The 21,887-nt window shown below is 44.3% G+C and overlaps 3 protein-coding genes across 3 annotated transcripts in view; 2 read left to right on the top strand and 1 right to left on the bottom strand.

The window, feature by feature from the left end:
• Positions 1-6,870: 6,870 nt before the first annotated feature.
• Positions 6,871-8,488, top strand: PHALS_04459 (tkl protein kinase; the record flags this gene model as incomplete). Its single annotated transcript, XM_024722269.1, has 2 exons — positions 6,871-6,909; positions 6,980-8,488. 2 exons carry the CDS (start codon positions 6,871-6,873, stop codon positions 8,486-8,488), a joined length of 1,548 nt encoding a protein of 515 aa, XP_024573362.1.
• A 3,619-nt stretch (positions 8,489-12,107) lies between these two features.
• PHALS_04458 (uncharacterized protein) lies at positions 12,108-12,539 on the bottom strand (the record flags this gene model as incomplete). The annotated part of the gene is made up of 2 exons (XM_024722268.1): positions 12,108-12,353; positions 12,435-12,539. The coding sequence occupies 2 exons, from the start codon at positions 12,537-12,539 to the stop codon at positions 12,108-12,110; spliced, it is 351 nt and encodes a 116-aa protein (XP_024573361.1).
• Positions 12,540-21,877: 9,338 nt separating this feature from the next.
• PHALS_04457 (uncharacterized protein) overlaps positions 21,878-21,887 on the top strand; it is a gene marked incomplete at both ends in the record, with an annotated part of 2,500 nt that continues 2,490 nt past the window's right edge. The window contains one exon of the mRNA XM_024722267.1: positions 21,878-21,883. Coding sequence (XP_024573360.1) covers positions 21,878-21,883 — 6 coding nt within the window. The remainder of the gene's footprint in view (positions 21,884-21,887) is intronic.

The following is a 21,887-nucleotide window of genomic DNA, read 5'->3' as shown; positions in this document are numbered from 1 at the left end:
CGTCGTCAGTGACGGATTTGATCCGCGCCGCATACGCGGGTAATGGTATGTGTGTAGCTCTACGACAAGCCCTCGGGAACAAGAAGTTTGAAGCCTGAAATTATCGGTGTGCGATTGACGCACCGATATACCAACATTCGTTGAATAACGGGATGCTGTTTAATAGCACCGACCTGACGGATACGCCACGAATTGTGCTTCTTCACGGTGAGAATTTGAAATACTTTATCCTCCATGAGGCCCACGTCACTCCAGCCAGTGGTCATCTTGGTCGTGAGAAGACGTACAGCTCTGTGAGTTGCCACTATTGGTGGCAAAAGCTATACAAATGGACGAGCACATATGTGTGTGACAGAGAGTATCATCCTCTCCGAACGCGGCGGCACCGCTGGCTAGTTAAACGAAACCCTTCGGGTGTTGGCAGTCCATGAGTGTGGACTTTGTGTTTGTCCGGCGGAAGGACTCGGCGGCAACACGGGTGTGGTGGTTTTCGTGGACCGTTTGAGCAAGATGAATCATCTTGCGGTAGTGCCGGATACCATCGACGATGCGGGTACAGCGACGCTGTTTGTCAGTCGTGTCATTCGACGGCATGAATTCCCGGAGTCAATTGTCTCTGATAGAGACCCGCACTTCACTGGAAAGTATTGATCGACAATCTTTGAGGTGCTTGGCACCAAGTTGTCTATATCATCAGCGGACCATCCGCAGACCGATGTTCAAGTTGAGCGCGTGATCGCGTCGCTGAAGACGTTCTTTGGGGTGTCTGCGCTGAGACGCCGAAGCGCTGCAGCACCATGCTGCCACTTGTAGAGTTTGCTCTGAACACTGCAGTTCATTCATCTACCGGCTGCACGCCGTTCTACGTGAACGGGCTTGTTAATTTTCGCGTCCCGCTGACGACGCCACCGCATGACTCAGGGCTTGGTGGGGAAGGAATAGCCGAACGGCTAGCTGGTATCAGTCTTCTCACTGTCCGTAAAAAAGTTGATGACTTCCTGTCTACCAGACTGCGTATCCTACGACACGTTTGAGATGCCATGATTGAAAGCCGAGACATGCAGCAAGAATATGCAGATTGAAGAAGCAGAAAAAATGTTGAAATCATTGAGGTCGGAGACCTAGTTCTATTCAATGCTAAAAGCTTTCTACAGATGGTGTCTCTGCTGTCTATAGGACAAAGGTCCGTCTACAATTTATTGGACCTTTTAAGGTCGTGGCCAAAAGAGGTCTTGCGTATACGATGAACCTTCCGAGAAGGATGCTCACCCACCCGGTATGATATGTGGGCTTGCTTAAGCCGTATCGGGATTCGGCGCAAATGAGCGCATAAGCGTTGGCGCTTAGGCGGCGCCCAGCCACTTAATAGCTAAAACAGCAACTCATTCTGAGCACGGAGTACAATAATTTACGTGTTCAACGGCTCAAGGCGCTCCACCGTCGCACAAAGTGACGTATTTGATGCTCGACGGCTAGGAGCCGCTTCGACAGAGCGCGATAATCCTCAACGTGAGGCAGTCGGTGAACAAAGTTTCAGGGTCTCGAGGTCTTCCGCACACCGGTAGGCGGCCTAGAGTCACCGGACAGCGATCGACCAAGTCGTCATCGCGCGCTGCCGACTCTTCTCGATGAGAATGGCGGCGTTCACTACCACGTAGAACGCCTTGTGGGTCGACGTCGACGACAGATACTAACCCAATATCGTGTGAAGTGGTGGGAGAACCCAAAATCCGAGAATTCGTGGGAGGTTGAGGTGCCACTTCGGCAAGACTGCCCGGACGTCGTGAAAGCTTATTATCGTGCACACCGCGCTCCTCGGCTGTAGCCCGGGAAGCTGGAGAGCCATGGCACTGGCCGACGATTCGCAGGAAGACGGCGTTGCGTCTTGAATTTGAATTGGCGATGGTGCTCAACGTGCATGTTCACTTCCTTGTGGCTTCGTTGTAAGGTAGACAGCAAGTAAGTTCCGGTGCCGCTGCACCCATCGCTCAAATAGTTCCTCATCATATGCAGCGAATTCGCTAGGGCCGAGCATCAGAGGAATAGTCCACATTGCGGGTACAGGAGCACCTCCTCTTTATGCTCAAAGCCGAGCGCGATACCGATTCATTGAGATTTCTTCGGGTACCAAAAAGCGAGCTCGGAGAGCTTACCGCTGATCAAACTCAGCTTGTGTAGTGGCCGAGAGCTAGACTTCGTAGACGCCTAACGATCAAGTGATCGCGTCTTTCGCTTCAGTAGCGGGATCCGCCGAGCGGTAGCCGTATTTCACACGAGAGTCTAGGACCGAACGTGGATACGAGCGCATGAGAGCCACTCTGTGGACAGCCTCCAATTGCTGCCCCTGTGCCTCGTCAAGGCGATTGGTAACAATACCACATCCCCCGGAAGTCGAGAGGTCGGGAATAATCAATGGACGGTATCCACACGGTTCGGGCTGGGCCCCGTTGGCGCACCTCATTCTCCTCGTCTCCCCGTGCGAAAATAGGAGTATCCGACTCGTAGTCGACCTTTTCCAATCCTCGACGAGAATATTCGTCGCCCGGGGCGGGCGCGGTGTGTTGCGCTCGGTTGCCGAGGGCTTGTGATGTGCTTCCCGTGAAGCCGCGAACGTACTGTCCGGAGATGCACCCTATGCAGAAGAAGAAAAGGACTTTGCCCGCGGGCGCCGTGTTCTGCGTGCGATAGACAAGGGGCTCATTGAGCCGAGAATGTTTAAGGATGTTCTTAGAAAAGAGAAAGAACATAAAGGCGTCTCAGACACGCGAGCCTCGTATGAGGCAACAGTTAAATGTGAATCGTGGATATCCACAATTGTGATGAGTGAGAAAATAACGGGGGTTACACGTACCCTTGCATGAAAGGGTGGGTCAGATGGTGTAACTGTGCATAGGTGTAGATTACACAAATTGGTATACTCACACAATGGTGTGGCTACACTGTAACAAGAAGCCACTACGTGGCTGGATTGCATATAATCAGGTTTTGCTATATTAACTAGATCTTACTGTATTAATTAGGCATTACTATATTTGCTAGGAATTCTTAAGGCGTTAGATATTGGCGGCTCTGCCGCAACTAGAATAATTGAATACAGTTTCATTTGAACGGAAGTGTCTCTTTACCTTGTTTGTGGTTTTGAGCACACTTGGAGGCAGCGGATTGCGATCCGCTGCACTCGTACTGGTCTTGTAAGGAGCGTAAGGTTGGAGACCTTAGCTTAGCTTCCTCTAAGCAAAGAGCTACGGCAGCGCCGCTGCAGTATTGTAAGTGATGGTGAGGTGGTCATATGTCGTAATTCAGTACAGCATTAAGAACACAGAGTGCGATGAGTGGGTTAGTCACCATTAAAGATTCTAATCACCCTACGGTTTCGTGCTGGAGGAATACCAAGACATTGCAACATATGCATACCCACCACAAATGTTTTCCTCGGTTCGGAGAATTCGTCGTCAGATTGACCTAGCTACTGGAATCAATCACTGTATGTCACGCTAATGGCCATTACCAAGGGAGCAGTGACGTCGTACAGCCAAACTGATATAACAAAGAGAAAGGTGACCAATCTGCTGTTGCAAGTGCCACAAACGCAGAAGTATCAGCTATTCCTACCATGTTATCACCACTCTCACAACCGCTACAGGGTAAAATATAGACGCCATTATTTGTGATCTACTAATAGCTAAAGTTTTACTTTTAAGGCAGCTACCCTGGTGTCACTGGCACTTACAGCTTGGCATACCCTCGGCCGTCGTTCACACCAGCCAAGCGGTCGCAATGTCTTGCAATTAGCTTATCACTTTATCAGAACGGGCATGATCTGATTCTAGATTGAACGGAGGCGAAGACGAGTGCCCTCTTGATGTCGAGGGTGTGAGTGGTAATTGCGTCAAGCGTATATCTGCTTCTCTGAAGGTCCCTGGCCCTAAAATGCTTTCTTCACCTAGTACTCTAAACAGTCCTGCCGGAGAATAGTGTCATATATACATAATCCATAGAGGGTAACGACCGACGTTGAATTTTCCGATCCAATCCGACCGTAACAGTACCTTGCAAGATCAACAAGCTCTCCCGAAACGAAGTACTTAGAAATTCTCCTTTCCAACGGAGCTGCCGATCATCTAGCAAATGCCTCGTCGTGCTAATGAGGTATAAGCAGTTCTAACACTTATTCATCTCAGTACGTCGGATGTCGTGTTGATTTCAAACGTCGATGATAGTATGTCTACGCGTAATGTCAACATCTCAGAATATGATCTTGGACAGCTACGTACAGCAAATGTGAACCAGTATCAGCTAATCAACTAGTCAAATCTTAAATTTCAGTGGCTGTCGGCGTTTAGCTTTGAATTGTTCAAAGAGTACGACACATCAAAGTCGCCAATGCATTACTATTTCGGTGACTTGAAACTATTCTCAAGTGTTCTTTTGAACCTCAACGTGGTATCCGGCGAAGAGCAAGGGTCCAACTGACCGTCAAGGAGTATTTTGTGTACATTCTGTCATCCAGACGCGTCATTTCTCATTTTGGTCTTCTTTTCTTGGTTTGGGAAAGAAATTATGGCTGGGGATACAAGCAAGAGGAATGCAGATTGTGATCATGGTTCAGTACCAGTAAGCAGCAAATAAACTGCACAGCGATTCCTCTGTTCATACGCTCAATACGATTTGCTTTGTCAATCAACTGCGCCGCACTTGTCTAACGGCTTGCTCATGGTTTTACGGAGTGATGAGTGATACGTTGCGGCTTTCGATCTCTATACAAGAACTTATATACTCGAGTTGCCAATCTCTACGTCTAACTCGCTTGTTGAAGGCGCTTGTACGCATATATACAACTTGAGCATTTCTACTACATCCAAATGCCAGCGACAAGTTCGAAAGCGCGCTGTGAAAAATGTATCAACATGCCGTTCACTTGCAAGACGTCAAAAATTCAGACGGATGCGACTATATTTATCTGTAATATCCGCGATGAAATATTTTCATGTAGCTTGTCCCTGGCAACGAAAGTTCAGATTTTGGAACCTGAGGGTTGATTCTCTGATACTGAAGACACCAAAATGTAGTGAGGCGTCGGATTCCTATAAAATAGTCTTCAGTCGTTATCATTGGTAGTTGCCTGAGGAGTTACTAATTAAAATGAAGCACTGGTTGGCTTTGAAGCGTACTTTAAACTCTGAGAGGTATACCGGAGATCTGATAAAGCAACGCGAACAAAGATTCATCCTAACACTTATGCATTTGTAGATAGAGCATGAAAGAAATGCCTGCTTCTTTCTCAATCGAGTCTATGCTTCTAGTGTTGTTGCCATATGTGGTATTGCTGTCTGCGTCATGAGAACGCTCGGTATATGCTCTTGTACAAAAAGATTGACGTTAAGACCTTGAGTGTGGAAATGAAGGTTTTGAAAAGCTACTGCTTGATAGTAACAATCTCTTGAGACGCAATGAACTATCCGAGATTATTCTGCTCTATACAAAGGTAGCATTGATCTAAAGATTTCATTTCCTTTCTGTAACGATTTGATTATCGACGTTTTCGGTTCGACAAGGAGACTTTTGGTAGTCAGTCATATACCCTTCAATGCGTAATCATGAACGGTTTCATTCTGTTTTCACGATAGATGCATCAATTGTCTTTGAGTAGCTTAATTAAGCATGCAGAATCGAGAAGAAAGTAGTGACCTCGAGAAAGAATCCGAAAGGCGGGGGATTCAAACGCTGATGCACATGAATTGATCACAACTGTAGCACGGATGAATGCATTACGTAACAAATAAAAGCATATGGCTAGCAACAATATGTCAGGATTCATACTCGGTCCGAGTAGTTCAATATCTTCACTTTCATGCTTCGGTGTGATCTTTACCACCAGCATGCTCTATCACATCCTCGAAATTTACGAAATTTCAATCTGAAGTTTCACCACAACAGCAACATTGATTTTCTTAAACACTATAAACAATCAACTTATCATCGCTAACGGCTACATCTTGAGAGCTTACTATAACGTTGATCCGCTGTAGTTCTAGGCGTCGCAAATGAAAAATCCTTGGGTTTCATCAGGTATAGACAGGATAGGAATACCAGAAAAGGTATGAAGTATAGATTTTTTGGTCCTGTGGTCAATCGCGCCTTTGTATCTCGCTTATGGCCATCACAGCTGTCAAACTTTATAATTTATTTCTGGCTTCTCTGGCGTTCAATTGCAAAATCTACAGGAAGACATTTCACGTTTCGTCTTTACTTGGCAAAGGAAGTGGTGAGTGCTGTGACTTAATCATGTCGTCTTCCGTGAAGTGAGCAAGTTGTTTCAGTCTTCCGTATCGAATCAAAAAAGCTCAATCTGTCTATTTAATTGTACGCTCGATACATTGAGGCATCTTATGATGGGCGTTGTGAGCTCGTGCAGTGAAATAATGGCGTAGATGTTCCGAATCACAGAACCTTTCCCCTTACTTGGACAACCGCATATAATAGTGGTTCATGTGACAAGAAGGTGAACAAATTAACTGGCAATTAACCATGCTTTTAGCAACCACTAACGTAGTATTCTCTTTAAATCAATACCCCTCGCAATGTCGCACTAAAGTGTACATTGACTAATGTTGTTGTACGTTGCCACATGGCCACTCTTTTACATGTTTTTCTGACTTGATGTGCACTATTGTCACATCTGCCACTTTGATGCTTGGTTTTTGTACTGTTTTAAAACCATTCCTCTATAATAATTGGACAAAAGTTCGGGACACCATGCTTTGGATGGACAAGCCAACAGATGGAGATGAGAGTTGGTCGATTACTTGGGGTACTCACGTCTTTTAGCTCATCGCATTCCAGTCTCTCTTCTTCCATCCAAACACAAGAATGAAGCAATATTCCTACGACTTTATTCATGATGACATGGTACGTCTTTATCTTCTTGACGTCTTGTTAATGACTTGTGATAACAGAATTTGATCTTCTTCTTTGAAAGGATGATCGAAGTAAAACAAAAGCAACTGCTTTATCAGTTCCTGAGAATGAAATTGCTCAAGAATATGATCCACCAGTGACGTCACATACGCCACGAACTGGCACTCAAGAAACACCGTCACAACTTTCGGATCCCCCAACTTCGCATGGATCATCAGTAACCCCAACGAGTACCCCACCTTTCAGGAGCGTAAACACGGACGACACAATGGATGAGAACGGATCTTTAGCGAATACACCAACAGATACCAACTTGAAGAAATCGCCTCCTGTTCACAGTACGTCGGTCACAGCACCAGATCAAACAACTTCATCATCTGGAATGTCTGGAGGATCTATCGCTGGAGTTGTGGTTGCTTTAGCCTGTGTGATGTGCGTCGTGGCAGCATTTGTGATTCGAAAGAAGAAAATTAACAAGATGCAGAGTAATTTCCCATCAGCTTTTGGTGGATCCAAAGAAGTTCCAATTGTCAAGGCAAAACTTGCACCTCCAGGTTCATTTGGAAAGCTTAATAGTGGACGAAATCGTCATGATGGAAAGGAGATGTCGAATGGTCCAGAGATTCTTGCAGTTGTTCGAGATGATCCATTTACGAGACGACAGATGCATAAAGGAGGAATTTGGGATGATCCTGTACTTACGGCTGCTCGCATTCCTCTTGAACAAATTCAGATTCAAGAGCTTATTGCTCGTGGTGGGTTTGGTCAAGTGTTTATGGCATCGTACAAGGGGAAAACAGTGGCAGTCAAGACATTATTACCTGAAACAGCTCAAGACATGAATGAGATCAATGCATTGTTTACAGAGACGAAAGTCATGGCAAAGCTTGAACATCCGTGTATTGTCCGTTTTATTGGCATTGCATGGGAATCGCTTAGTACCGTCTGTTGTGTTACAGAGTATCTGGTCGGTGGTGATCTTCGAGCTCTGTTAAATCACTTTCTCGCCAATCAAACACGACCTCGCGGCTTTGATCACGATAAGGTGAAAATCGCACTGGATATTGTCAATGGACTCTCGTATCTTCATTCTTTAGAGCCCAATATTCTCCATCGTGATTTAAAATCTCGCAATGTTTTACTTACCTCACAACTTGAAGCAAAACTCACAGACTTTGGGGTGTCACGAGAACGATCTGATGATCGAATGACTAATGCTGTGGGTACATCACTTTGGATGGCACCGGAAGTGATGATGGGTGGACATTATGATGGAAAAGCTGATATCTTTTCATTTGGTGTCTTACTTAGTGAACTTGATAGACATGATATGCCATACGCTAATGTCAAGAATGCAAGTGGACGTCGACCAACTGATTCGGTATTATTGCAAATGGTAGCAGGAGGCAAGTTACAAGTACAATTTTCGGACAATTGTCCCGAACAAGTCTTAACTCTTGCTAAAGAGTGTATCTCAGTCGATCCAACTAAACGTCCTACTGCTGCTAATGCGATGGACAGACTCCAAAGTGCTTTAAAAACTTTTGAAATCGACGAAGTGGCACTGTAGTGATTAAATATCACAACTTATGTAGACATTGAGTCTACTAATGTATTATTCCAGAGTTCGATTTAACTAGTGGTGTCCAGTTTATTTTCTAACAAATCGAAATAGTGTTAATATGTGACTTTGGAAATATAGATATTTGTTTGTGAATACTATTTAAATAATTACATGATGTTTTATACTTAACTATTCACCATCCGTAAGACCACGTCTTACTCTTAAAAGATTGTTATCGTCGAATCGTTTCGGTAGTCTTTGCTATGCGCAACGAAGCGAGCAGAAAGACATTGTTGTCGAATTGCGATCATGATTGCAATTGTCGGCATCCGAGGAGATCAGTTACAGTAAGCTTTAGATTGCATTTCAGCAGATTATATGATTTTTGTTGGGTTTGATTAACAAGTCGACGAAAGACTTAGACGATTGCATAGATTTGAAAGCACAGACAATTTGCAATTAAATTACATATGTACAACAGACCCCTATCTTTTGCGATTCTAATAAGAGTAATTGTCCTGATTCTAGACTCTACTTTTAGTGGTCCAATGTCTGGATTTTTTCTTAAGAACCTTTGATTTAAAGCAAGCAATGTGTTTTCATCGACAAGACGAAAGCCGGGTATATGCAGATATGTTACATTTTATTGTAGTGACCGGTTAAGGTGCACTTTGCACTAATATGCTCACAGTCGTACAGCAAGTACCCGTTACACTGTCTTCACGACGATGGGAAGGAATCTTCACCTATCGATTGTTTGTCGATCATCCAACGAGTATCCATTGCAATTGAAGTTTCGCCTCACTTCTTGCACCCTGCAATTCCTGATCCTTACAGCATTTTTGATACGAAAGTCTTCTTCCATTACACAGCATCGTAGGGCTTGTTAAGTCCAATCCAGAGCAGCATAGTTGGCTACAAGTCATTTAGTACCTCTGATCTAGTCGTTGGATATCATTAACTGCGCCAAGAGATAGCAGTACCCCTCTTTCTATGGTAATTAGCCGCGGAATATTCAGTAAGTGGAAAATGATTTCACGATTTTGTCTAACGCACCAGCAACGTTCAACCGTTTAGTGAAGCAGCTGCTCAGGTCCCTTTGTGCCGACGCCAAACCTATCTCGACGAGACATTCGGGCATTTTTGTGCACAGCACTGGTGTTAGAGATGTAATAACACATAAGGTACTTGCGAGTAGTACTTGCGAGTATACACTTAATAAACTGCTAGCAAACATTGATGAAGGTGTCTTTTTAAACACCGACAGATATCGTCTCTGGGTTAGTTCATTTGTCTGTCGACAGTTCCTGCAAAAATCAAGGCTGGCTAGTGTTTCTGACTCAAAGGGATATACAACATATTGTACTAATATAGATTGTAGTAAAAAGGTAATACTGACATGGTACGGCCTCTCATAATATCCATGTAGATAAACTAAGGTCAAATGATACCGGCGTGCGGCATGGAGGTGGCATTTGTCTGTGAAAAGAAGCCTCATGTGTGCCTTGATGTTGACTTTTGCAAATCTAGATCTGCTATTCAATGCCGTTTGCGATGCTACAGCTTTTGCCATAGGCTGTGATCTACTTCATCCCGATGACGACAACATGAACACACAATCGCGTCCAAGTCTCGCCAAAATATAACTACTCACCTCACGACAAGAATAAATGATGTGAGAGCACACCTGCTTAGTTTTCAGCCATTTATGATACATACAGCAGATGCGTTCATGTGTTATCACGAGAGAAAAGAAAGATGGTTTCTCGCTTAGGTGAAATTACCTTCGAGGTGAGGTATAAGCCGGATCGATCGTGGATGCAATTTTTGGTCGCCCGACGTCGCTAAGTGATGCGGCAGCTGTTACAGCGTAAGGTTCAGACGCAACATGTTTTATGTTGCGTCTGGTCTGGGAAGAAAAACATCCGGGTAAGCAGATGCCGCTTTATCGATGCGAGTGGTTGCAAGTTCGCCTTATCCCGAGGCTTTTTATATTACAGTCAAAACAGGACGAAGCAGTACTCCGATGCCAAGAGGCGGGCAACACTCGGATGAAGATGAAGTGTAGTGAAGTTTCTCATGAATGCCGCAAGACCTATTTATACATTTGGTCTCTAAGGTCTACAAAACTTAGTTGCGCTCACGCTACATTCGACCGTTCACGGTCATAACATAAAAAATGAGTTATACACTACACCAATACAAAATTATGCAATTACATCCTGGTTTGTACGCGGAATTCTGTGAGCGTATGACGTCCCCGATCATTTGCACGCAAGAGGCTCAGTTGAAGGCAAAGCAACATCTTGATCATCTTCTGTGTCAATTGTCTAGCTGTGCTAGGGCAAGTTTGTGCATGGGCTCATAGCAGCACCGTATGACGGTGTGTATCAAAAACTGCCACCTAACGTTGGCTCTGGTCTGCAGCGTTGTAATCGGAGGTAGTTGGCGCACCAGATCGACCGATAGACCTCATGATGGCTAGCCGCGGTAGGGCATACCCAGCTGGTACTGATAGACGAGAAAAAAATTTCACTTCAAAGTTGAGCGGTTGGTGGGCTAGCGTGAACACTAGGGCTTTCAAGTATTTGATAAAATGGAAATAGTTTTAGTGTTCAAAATAACCACAGGGTTTAGAGTTTCATTTTGATACGATCTCCATAGCGTCGTCAGCACTTATGACTTGGCTTACACACCGTCATGATCGCTTGAAGAAAGTGATCACGAAAGTGTAGAAGCGGGATGAATAGATCTACAGGCTATGAAGGACCACGTTCCAAGTTCGAAGTTTGATCGGTAGCTGTATCAGCTGTCATAAAGATAAGTTAAATTTTTAATGCAAAGCTCGGAGGAGAAACTATCTTAGTGCCTTGATTTCTGTAATGCAACCATTACAATAGTCTTATCATACATCTACTTTACTGAGGCTAAATGGTAGAGCTGCACTTTCGAAGAAACGTCAAGTTTGCCTTTGAACGACTTACTTAATTAAGTAGCATGAGTACAGCAGAGTGAACTGGCATGGATATCGGATGAGCAACTGCACACCTTATTCACATCGTACTTTGCTTTGAGAGCTGAATACTATACGAGCGGATCGGTGACAAGACGTCTGGGGTAATTTTAATAATCTGTCAGAGTTTAACAGTTAGTTCGGGTATCTTTTTGTTATTTCGGCCGCTAACTCTGACTTTAATTAAAAACGGTTTGGAGTGATTGTGGCGAGATTGGCAACATGACCAAGGTAGCCGAGCAATTGGCGCCAGCAAGGCAGATCTTTTTATAACCGTTACGTTGCACTTCGGAGCATATCCTCAGCCATACGATATCACGTCTTTTTGGCTGAACATACGTCTGCAGATGTCGCGTTGCGGCCAATTCAACTTTGTTCCAACCATTTTTAAGCAAATTTGCCAAATCTCGCTGCACGCGCGGATCTCGATCCGAGCCAAAACCCACCAGTGTTTCATGCTGGCGAAGATCTGACCGGTCTTGCACTTCGTGCACATACTATCTCAGAGTCGTTTAACAAACACATTGCCTATCAGATAAAATAGCGGTATAAGGCTAGCTCAATCACTCTACTATCCAGTGAATGTCTTTTTTGTCATAAAATAGTGAGCCTTCAAAGACCCGCACGTGGGCCTGTCACCCACGACATCTGACTTAGCCGATTTTCACATTGTGACTTCAATAAACCATCATTATCTATTTTGAGACTCGGACCTTCAAGATTTACCTTGTCAGCTTCGATATATGGTTCCTTATTTCCATACCGACTAAGATGTACTGTGGTGTCTGCAGCAAGCACGCCTTTCCATGCTGAGTCTTGCGCATTGAACTTAGCAGTGCTGTTGCTTACAATTTCAGACTATCATGGCCTGGCTCAAATGGTGGTTCAACATTGTCTAAACATACTTTGCTTTCAAGCGGAGATGAGCTAATGACTCACCGAAGCTTCACCAAGAGTCAAACTCGTAAGGAGTGTTGTAAAGTCGTGGTGGTGAAGGGTGAATGGGATATGTAACCCACTTTGGTAAATATACACATTACCCATTGTCCTTCGGACTCAAAGCAAGTGCAGAAATATTTTATCTGGTAGGGGTGTTACCTCTGCAACAGTTACGTTCATGGGACGTGTGAGTCGAAGCCTCACGCCGCGCAATTACTATTTCGTTTTGGATTTTAGTTCATTTTTTCTAGTATTCGCTCTTGCAACTTGATTCCAAATATGTCATGTGCTAAACATAACGAAGTAGTGTAGAACTAAGCAAATTTAAAGCTTCAAAACCCATTCTTACATATATTTTACAAGTCAATTCTATGTATACTAGCTAACATAAACTCGTTAGATCATTTTTTAATTTGATGTTCGCTACAAGCCTGTTGCTTTTGATAAGATCCTAAAAGGCGTTGGTGAAAACACAGGCAGCTTCCAATGCGATGTCACTTACGCTCATCGTCAAGCTTTCTTAGGGGGAGATGGAGATAAATGTCCCACTTTCAACAAGAGAGACTGAATTGAAATCATGCCCAAACTGGAAACATCAATGTGTCAAGCTTTTGTCCCCAAACGAGAAAGTTGAGCGCGGTAATGAGCAAAATGTCGTAAACACTAATTGACGAGCCAACAGCTCAATTGAACTTCTCTGCAGATTTTAGGTTTGTACAATGCAAATCACTGTTCAAATCAAGTCATGATAGCACTTCGGGGACGAAAAGCGATCGACCACGGATTGACAGAAAGTCAAGACAGAGCCTACATCTGCTCGCTAGCAGAAACGTGCTTGCTGAGTGCTTGAAGATGCGATAGCTCTGGTGTTAGCCATAGGATAGTAGTAACGGTATTGGAAAGTTCCAGAAAATCTCATGTGCTGTAAGGTTCTACAGGTTGTAAATGGTAGGTTATTCATTTAGTAAGGGAACAACCGGGGCTGTCCTGATGAAAGTCTATGATCATTTTATCAGGCAGGAACTCTCATTTCATCTGAATAAGTTTGTAAAGAAATGTTGGCAAAACGTTGCATGCGGGTCAGATCGCAAATTGATAAGGTACCATCCATCTTGATTGGATACGTCGTGAAGGACACACGCAGAACTATGATGGCAAATTTTGGGATGGCTCTCCTCAAGATTTTTTGCGAGTCAAATGTCTGACAGTCCAACGACAAGAGGCGTATTGTACATGCTTTTAAAAAGCCAGATGCGTGCAGAAGCTGATTAAAAATGTTGATCCCTAGAGTGGATATGCGTTCATAGATGTTCAGTTTTATCTTGTCTACTGCCCGTGACCTAGTCGATAAATCCTGTCAATTCCCGTAAAGAACAGAGACACCCTGCCTGCTGCAGTGTGCGCTCCAAAAGGATTCTACGGAAGTGGTCGGCTATATTTTAGAAACTGTTTATCTAATCTGGACGCTCAACAGCAGGTCACAAAAGCTTTAAATTAGTCCAGAGCTACGCGGAATATGTTTAGACGCTCATACTTTTGAGCTGTGCTTAATCCTCAATCGCATGTGCTTGAACAAGCTGTTTGACAAATAGGCCAAAAGTACCATGATCAGCATTGCTGAAATCTTTGGGAAGCAAGAAGTTTGATATTGGATGTAGGGTTTATCAAAGCGTCCATTGTACGTCTGTACATTTACTGCATGGGCGTTCATTACCCCTCAAAATACACGATTTGATCAGCCTCAAACTCGTTTACATAACAACGAAGTAGTCTTGCTTGGCAAGCTTATCGATAAGACCCAAATTGCTGGTATCAGCTCGGCTACGCTTCACAATGATATCAAAGACTGTATAATGACGAGATTGACCATCGTACGCCAAGTGAACAACACTATGGCTGACGGTCAATGTGCTAATTCAAAAGGCAGACAAATCACACATTTAGTTGTCGTTCGTGAAGACGTTTCTTTATCGCTGAAAACGGCACGGCTGCAGTCGATATGTTTAAGTTATTATCTCGCAATACCAGACTAGTTATGCTTATAAATTGGAGATTTAACTACCGATAAGAACGCAAGCACACCTTTTGCCTGGGTTGACCAGCGTTCTTATATCCCTACCGTCCGCCCTTGCGCGGACGATAAAGTTCTGAACCGCATTGGTTTCGACATACGATGGCGTAGCTAGAAATGCGAAAACTAGAACTGACTTATCTCGGCTTGATGGAATAGATTTGGCGTACAGTCAGGACGAAATGTCCGTTGCATTTACCAGAAACATTACCAGAATGGTCTCACTAATAGATTCATTTGGTCTGCTAGAAAAGAGAATAAAATTACTTCCTATTTTGTCATGATTGCCCTGGGAGAAGCTCCTGTTCTTGCGCTTGCAATCCACGATATGCTTGTTCTTGCTGTATGCGATGCGAGTGATTATGCCGTCGGTTTTGCGTTTATGCAACACGATGATGAAGGTCGATAGCGAGCTGTTTTGTATCAGTCGCGATAGCTTCTGCCCACAGAACGGAACTGTCCTGTTCATGACAAAAAACGTCCGGCAAAAAAGTATGCCTTGGTTAAGCTCCGTGTGTATTTGCTTGCAGAGGAGCGCTTTGCCATCTAAATAGATCATGCCTCCCTGTGTACGCCAGTAAAGACTCCTCAATTATCGCAAGGAATAGCTTGATGGTTTCTCTTCTATGCGGAGTACAATTTGTTGTACACTACAAGCTAGGCAAGACGAATATCTTGGTTTATGGGCTGTCATGACGTCCGGACTATGGATCAAAGTACAAAAGCGAAAACATGCACGAGTTTGTTGACAATGCGAAGACGATCAGACGACCAGAGTACAACATACGAGTACAGTGTGCGAAGAAATTGTCAGGGTACAAGTCTGATGAGACATGTCAGGACTTGTTGAGGTATTTCAATTATCCTCCAACAAAGCACTGCAAGGTCTTCCGTCTCGCACAAGATTGCGTGTTTACCGTTCTGGGATACACAAGGGATTTCTTGTACCATACGGTTGAACACGGGGATACGGCACGAGTTGTTGTTCCAAGTAACGAAGGTTTGCGTCATCGTATCTTATATGAGTACCATGACAGCCCTTGGGTGGCCATTTCGGACGTGAGGAAACGTTTCTCAGTCGTTCTCGAGGTTACTATTGGCCACACATGAAATTGTAGTTGCGCAAGTAAGTGGGATTTTGTGTGATTTGCCAGAGAGTGAAACCATCGGGTCTTACTCAGGCCTTACTTTGGTCGTTGGCAGTGCCAACTGACTGCTGGAAGTCTGTGAGTATGGACTTCATATTTGGATTTCCTCTTGACACAGATGGGCACAGTAGCATTCTTGTGTAATTGAACCAATTCAGCAAGATAGTTCATCTTACGCCTATTTCGGACAAGATCTCTGCCGAGACGACAGCTAAGGTCTTTCTACGCGTTTTTTTCTGCATGACCTTCCTATTGCGATCGTGTCTCACCGTGACCCCCGTTTTACGTCAAAATTCTGGCGTGCACTGTTTGGACTATTGGGCACCAAATTGGCCATATCAAAAGCGCTACAACCTAAACGGAAGGTCGAAAAGAGTGTGTAAACCAGGTCCCGGAAGACGTATTGCGTATTTACGCTACATCGCTCAAAGAGTGGAGAAATATTCTCCCTCTTGTAGAGTTTACGGTAAACAACTCCACGCTTGTCCTAACAGGCCATTTGCCTTTTTATGTGAGCTATTGCATCCATCATAGAATACCTGCTTCTATAATGGGCGAGGTCTCTACCTTACTTTATAGTCCCCCATTTATACTATGGCTATAGAGCCACAGTCAGACCCAAATGCTGTCACAGAGTTTAAAGCGAATTTTGACTCAATGAGACCTCTAGACGACATGCCAAGTCGTGAGGAACAGCACGTCGACGACTATATTGCGAGGAGTCTTGCCATTGTTCGGTTTGTTCGAGACGCAATTCCGGAATCTCAGGATTTGCAAAAAGAATAAGAATGTAAATAGGTCACTACTTTCCATTACAAATCTGCCTGAACATGCAGAGTATAACGTGAGAAGCAGGAAGCTTTTACCTCGATTTATAGGACCAATCAAGGTGATGAAATGCAATGGTGAAGCGTATACATTAGCCATGTCTACACGCATGTGCCTAAAACCTACATCTTATGTGTGTAGGCTAAAGTCGTATCTTTCGAGTGGATCTGCCGATCCTACTCTACCTATGGTAGATGATCGAGCTGATCATAAAGTTCCTCCATTTGTTCACGAAGAGCAATCAACTCTTCACCCTGAAGATTAATCTCGGCGTACAAGCTTGAAAGGACATCGAAGGATTGCCTTCTTACTGGTTCCAACCCTTGAAGATGAGAATGGTACTCATCACGTTGCTCTTCAACAGCGCGCAACACGTATTTGTAAGCTATCACACGTCCTTCCAGAGCCGAATATGTTCAACATGAGTTTGTTTAAACTGTACTTCAAAACGAGACTTTCAAGCCGAGCATTGGACGGAACCATCGGTCAGAACGTCGGGTTTCGAGTGCTCTGCAATAAGGTTGGAAAGGCTCTCGCAGCAATCTTCAAGCGTCGATCAACGCTGCTGCAATGACTCAATTTGCCCGCGATGAGCGCTCTTTTGCTTCCAGAGTCGCTCAATCGTTTTCACGTTCAGCTCCACCTCCGCTATTGGACTCTTGTGGAGAACGTTGTTGGGTGGTTGAGACGATTGTCGATCACGAGGGTTGGTCAACTCGTCATTTTGGTAAGAAGCAGTTGAACCATCAACGCTTCTACAGAGCTCGGTGGCGCGGCTATCCATCTTATTCGGACACGTGGGAACCTCGTCAGGCCTTAGCGTCTGATGTCCCTGACGTGGTACACAGATACGGGAATCGTTTGAAGCGTTGCTAGAAACAACACTACGACGACCAGAGCTTGGTTGTGCTTGGTCGTGATTAAGAGTCCTGCCAGCACCGACTGGGCAAAGCAGACTCTCAATTTTGTTCTCCTTCTCAAGGCAAACAAATGTCCGCCAAAAGTCAAGCTTAGCTGCGATGGGCTAGGTCGAATCATCACGGTTGTTGATCCGACGCCAACGAGAGAACCGTTCCATGTAGAACCTCTTTTCTCTACTTTGGTTGCGATGGAAGAAGCGTCAAAGAGTTCTTAAATCGTTCTTCGCCTAAACGGCAAAGAACGCTCTTTAATGTTGGCTTGGTGACTTGATCGCTTATTTTGTTGATCGAAAAATTAGCTTCTCCTAAAGGTCTGCAAAAGTGTCAAAATACTTTTGACTCTAAGGAGGGGATGATATCATTTGCTACGCTATGCTCATAACGTGGGAATTTGCAAGTATGGTGTTTCCTAATGCATACTTATATGAGGTCACAAACATAACGTGTGAGTTAGAACGCTGGTTTCTACTTGGGGATCTGTACTGGTGACGAGACCGACATGTCCCTGTTTTTAGAAGTGGGTGGCATAAGTTAGTCATTTCTACTAGAGAACTTACACGAAAGTTGAAGTTCAATCTTTCGAAGTTCAAGCTCCGTACACCTCAGATTATTTATTAGTTGAAGCTGAGGTTCAACCGTAGTACGCTCTTGATTTATAAATCAGAAACCCAAGATTTTATTATCATAATCTCTAGGAGCCTTGGGGTGTTTTGAATGTAGCTAGGAATCATAACTCATTTTGATTTTTCTACATATTTACCGTTAAGGTATCAATTCATTCTTCTTTCCTCCAAGTCGACACTGTCCTTCTTCTTCCTCGTCGGGAATCGCTCCGTCGTCGCGAAAGCGTGTGTAGTGTTTGAGATTCCGTTTGTGAAGGGCGCCCTCGTACCTTTTGCCGACAGTTCCCTGATCTGAGAGCCTTGGGGTGTTTTGAATGTAGCTAGGAATCATAACTCATTTTAATTTTTCTACAGATTTACCGTTAAGGTATCAAGTCATTCCTCTTCCCTCCAAGTCAACACTGCCCTTCTTCCTCCACGTCGGGAATCGCTCCCTCGTCGCGTAAGCGTGTGTAGTGTTTGAGATTCCGTTTGTGAAGGGCGCCCTCGTACCTTTTGCCGACAGTTCCCTGATCACGTCGGGGCCATCGATACACATATGTTCATAAACTTGTATAATTCTCCAGAAGTTAGGTACTTGAGCATCTCAAATTCCATCCTCTCGTACGATTCAACCCCTCCACGAATCGATCCTGGGATAGACTGCAAGTTTGAAACAACAAGGTCACCAAACGTTGCATAGATAGAATTTTGACTTCAAAAGTCTTAAGAAATGCACTGTGGTTGAATTCATACGCTTCAACAAGGAGCGGAACCGAAAGCCCCGATAGTAACTAGGTCTGATTTCCTTTCTCAGATGACTTCATTTATTATATCGACCAGAACCTGGCTATCATTATACCGAATTACTGTCGTTAATGCATTGTTTCATATATACCGATATTTTCAATTTTCTGATTTTGTGCGATTACACAAAAGTGTAACGTCAAACTTATATAATTGTACACGATATTTAAGTCCGGATCCTGGCAAAGTCGAAAAGTGGTGTGATATTTTTCAAGTTCCATAAATTTAATTTTCCTTCCAGATGTATGATTTTCTTTCGTCGGAAATGGGTTACAGTAGAGAAGTCACCAATATTATTTAAGCGTAAAAAGCATGGCAAATCCTTTCTTTTGCATGGCTGCATCGTTGTCATCGGACACTTCTCTTTCTACCATTAGTATGAGACCTACGTAAAAAGCGGCAGTTATTGCACTCACGTGGCTCAATAAGGCTCATGTTTGTTTAGTAATACCGCTTATATCCTCTACTTAATTCTGTGTACAGTGAAATTCAGTCTAAGCTCCCAATATCAAGCTGGCAAGGATCAATTTACCAATCGAAGATTCCATCAAAAATTTGTCAACTTGCAGCACATGGTGCGCTCGATAACCACACCTACAATAGTACCGAAGATGTTGATTTCACGCAGAAGATAACAGTCTGAGCGATGACAATCATTTAGCGGTAGGATTTATTTATAAAACTAGACATGTAGTGGCTGATAGAATGTTGAGTAATTATGAATGCATGTGGATGACGTCAAAAGGATAACGGTCATGTTTTTAATCACTATCTTGATTACGGATGCTGATAACGGGGATAATGGTAGTCGATCATTGGTCTAGATACATAAGTTTATATTAAGAAGCTTCTAAAAGGATCGAGAAAGACAGACTTAGAGATAGCACAGACTAGCGAACTAAGGACCTTGATATATTCACTTCGGTTTTTGCCATCTTCTCAACATGTTAACAACCGCAAACAAAGCCTCGCTCACCACACCATCACCGCCATGACTACCAAGCGAAGCAAAGCCCTCCTAGGAGATATTTGTTGTTCCAATTGGAACATCAACATGAGGATGGCCCTCGCAAGAAAAGGGCTTCTGGAGCACATCATGGGCACAAAGGATGAGAGCAAAATAACGGTGACGTGGCTCGTGAATGACGCCAAGGCATAGGGTATAATTGCCCAGAGCGTCGAAATTTAACGCCAGACCAAGCTTCGGACCGCTAATCGGGCCTTGAAGGCATGGGGAACGCTTCGCGATTTCTACAATCGCTCCACTCTACACAACCGTGTCAGGGGGACACAACGCCTTCATGAGTTTAACGTTGAAAGTGGCGCACTCATTGTAGAACATCTGGGCGCATTCGACGCGCTGATCGTGGGACTCCAGACGACGGGAGAGCCGGTGGATGAATCATGACAGCATGTGATACTTCTGAGCAGCTTGCCGGCGGAATATGAGATGATTTCTTCTTTCGTGAAGAACGTCAAGGACATCACTCTGATCGAAGTAAAGTAGAAGCTGTTGAAGTAGTCAGACAGGCTACAGAAGAAGGAAGCAAGTGAGAAAGCGTTTCGTGCCACAGGCAATGACGAACGGATTAAGGTCAGATGAGGAAGTGGTAACAAGAATTACGCGCCACGCAAGGACAGCGGGTTTTGGGCAAGTGCTTTAATTGTGTCCAGACTGCCCAGCTGAGAGCTGTTCCAGAAAGCGTTGCAGCGGAATGATGCAGTATTTGCTGTGGGGAGGAGCAATCAGCAAGCCGGCTGGTTGATAGTGGTGCGACGTCACACATGACCCCTCACCGAAGTGACTTGATCGACTTCAAGCGACGTCAAGGTAACGGTAGGAAGTTATGCGTTGAAGGAGCTGGAACAGTGAAGCTTATTAGCTTAGACGGAAGACGTATATCGATCATGGAAGTGCTACATATCCCTGGAATTGACAGACGTTTACTGTCGGAGGGAAAGCTTGCCAATTGCGTGGAGTTTCGGCGTGCTTCGTGCACCATTCGGGACAAGAACTATGCTTAGGCAACTGTGGCAAGAAGAGTCAATCCTCGGGAGCTGATAGCAAATTAAGGCTGTGACACGCTCGTATGGGACACCCAAACATGGATGTTTTAGTGAAGACTTTACGATTCACAGAAGGTGTACCTGCGCTAAATCAAGGTATCAACCCCTTGTTTGGTAGATGCATGAAGGGCAAGCAGACGATTGAAGTCTTTCTGGGACGCTCCATAAAAAAGACGTCACGTGCATTGGAGTTGCTTTGCACGGACTTGATGGGACAGTTTCAAAGGAGGTGCTAAATGCATTTTGACTTTTGTGGATGATTACTCACTATATGTGGTGGTTTACTTTCTGGTAAAGGAGAGTGAAGTTTCCGACAAGATTCAGATGATCAAAACGTTGCATGAAAATCAATGGAGAATCTGTTTCAAGTGCCTGCGTTCGGAAAACGGAACGGAATTTGTCAACGACACAGTTACAGAGTTATGTCAGCAAAATGGCATCATACATCAGCGTACAGTACCATGCAGTCCCCAACAGAGCGAAATTGCAGAGCGAATGAACCGCACATTTATGGAAAAGGCACGGAGCATGCTACACTACAAGTGTGTTCCGACATGTTGGTGGGCAGAGGCAGTAAGCACTGCGGTGTACCTGATCAATTACTCTCCCACCCAAACAATACCCCGTTTGAGCTGGGATTTAAGATGAAGACTCAGATGTATCACGTTAGAGTGCTTGGGTCTCATTGTATGCTCACGTTGATCAAGTGAAGAGGACGAAGAACGAAGCCAGAAGCTCTTAGTGCATGTTACTTGGTTTTGCCAAAGACACCAAGGGATACTGAGTTTTCGATTTGGAGAAAGACGAGATATTAGATTCACGGTCGGAGAAGCTGGACGGGCGTAAAGTTGGGGGCATTTATGAGACGCACCCGCCCAAATAAATAAAATTGATACACGTAACCAAGAACGACGATGATAGCGCAGTGTCCGGGCCGCCAAAACACCAGCAAAATTAAGATGAGCTTATGGAGTATGAAGAACAAGAAGAAATTGCTTGAATGAATGTGA

Source organism: Plasmopara halstedii (genome assembly GCF_900000015.1).
Source record: "Plasmopara halstedii genome assembly, contig: Scaffold_262, whole genome shotgun sequence".
NCBI classification, from domain to species: Eukaryota; Oomycota; class Peronosporomycetes; order Peronosporales; family Peronosporaceae; genus Plasmopara; species Plasmopara halstedii.
This window is presented reverse-complemented; position numbering and strand designations above follow the sequence as displayed.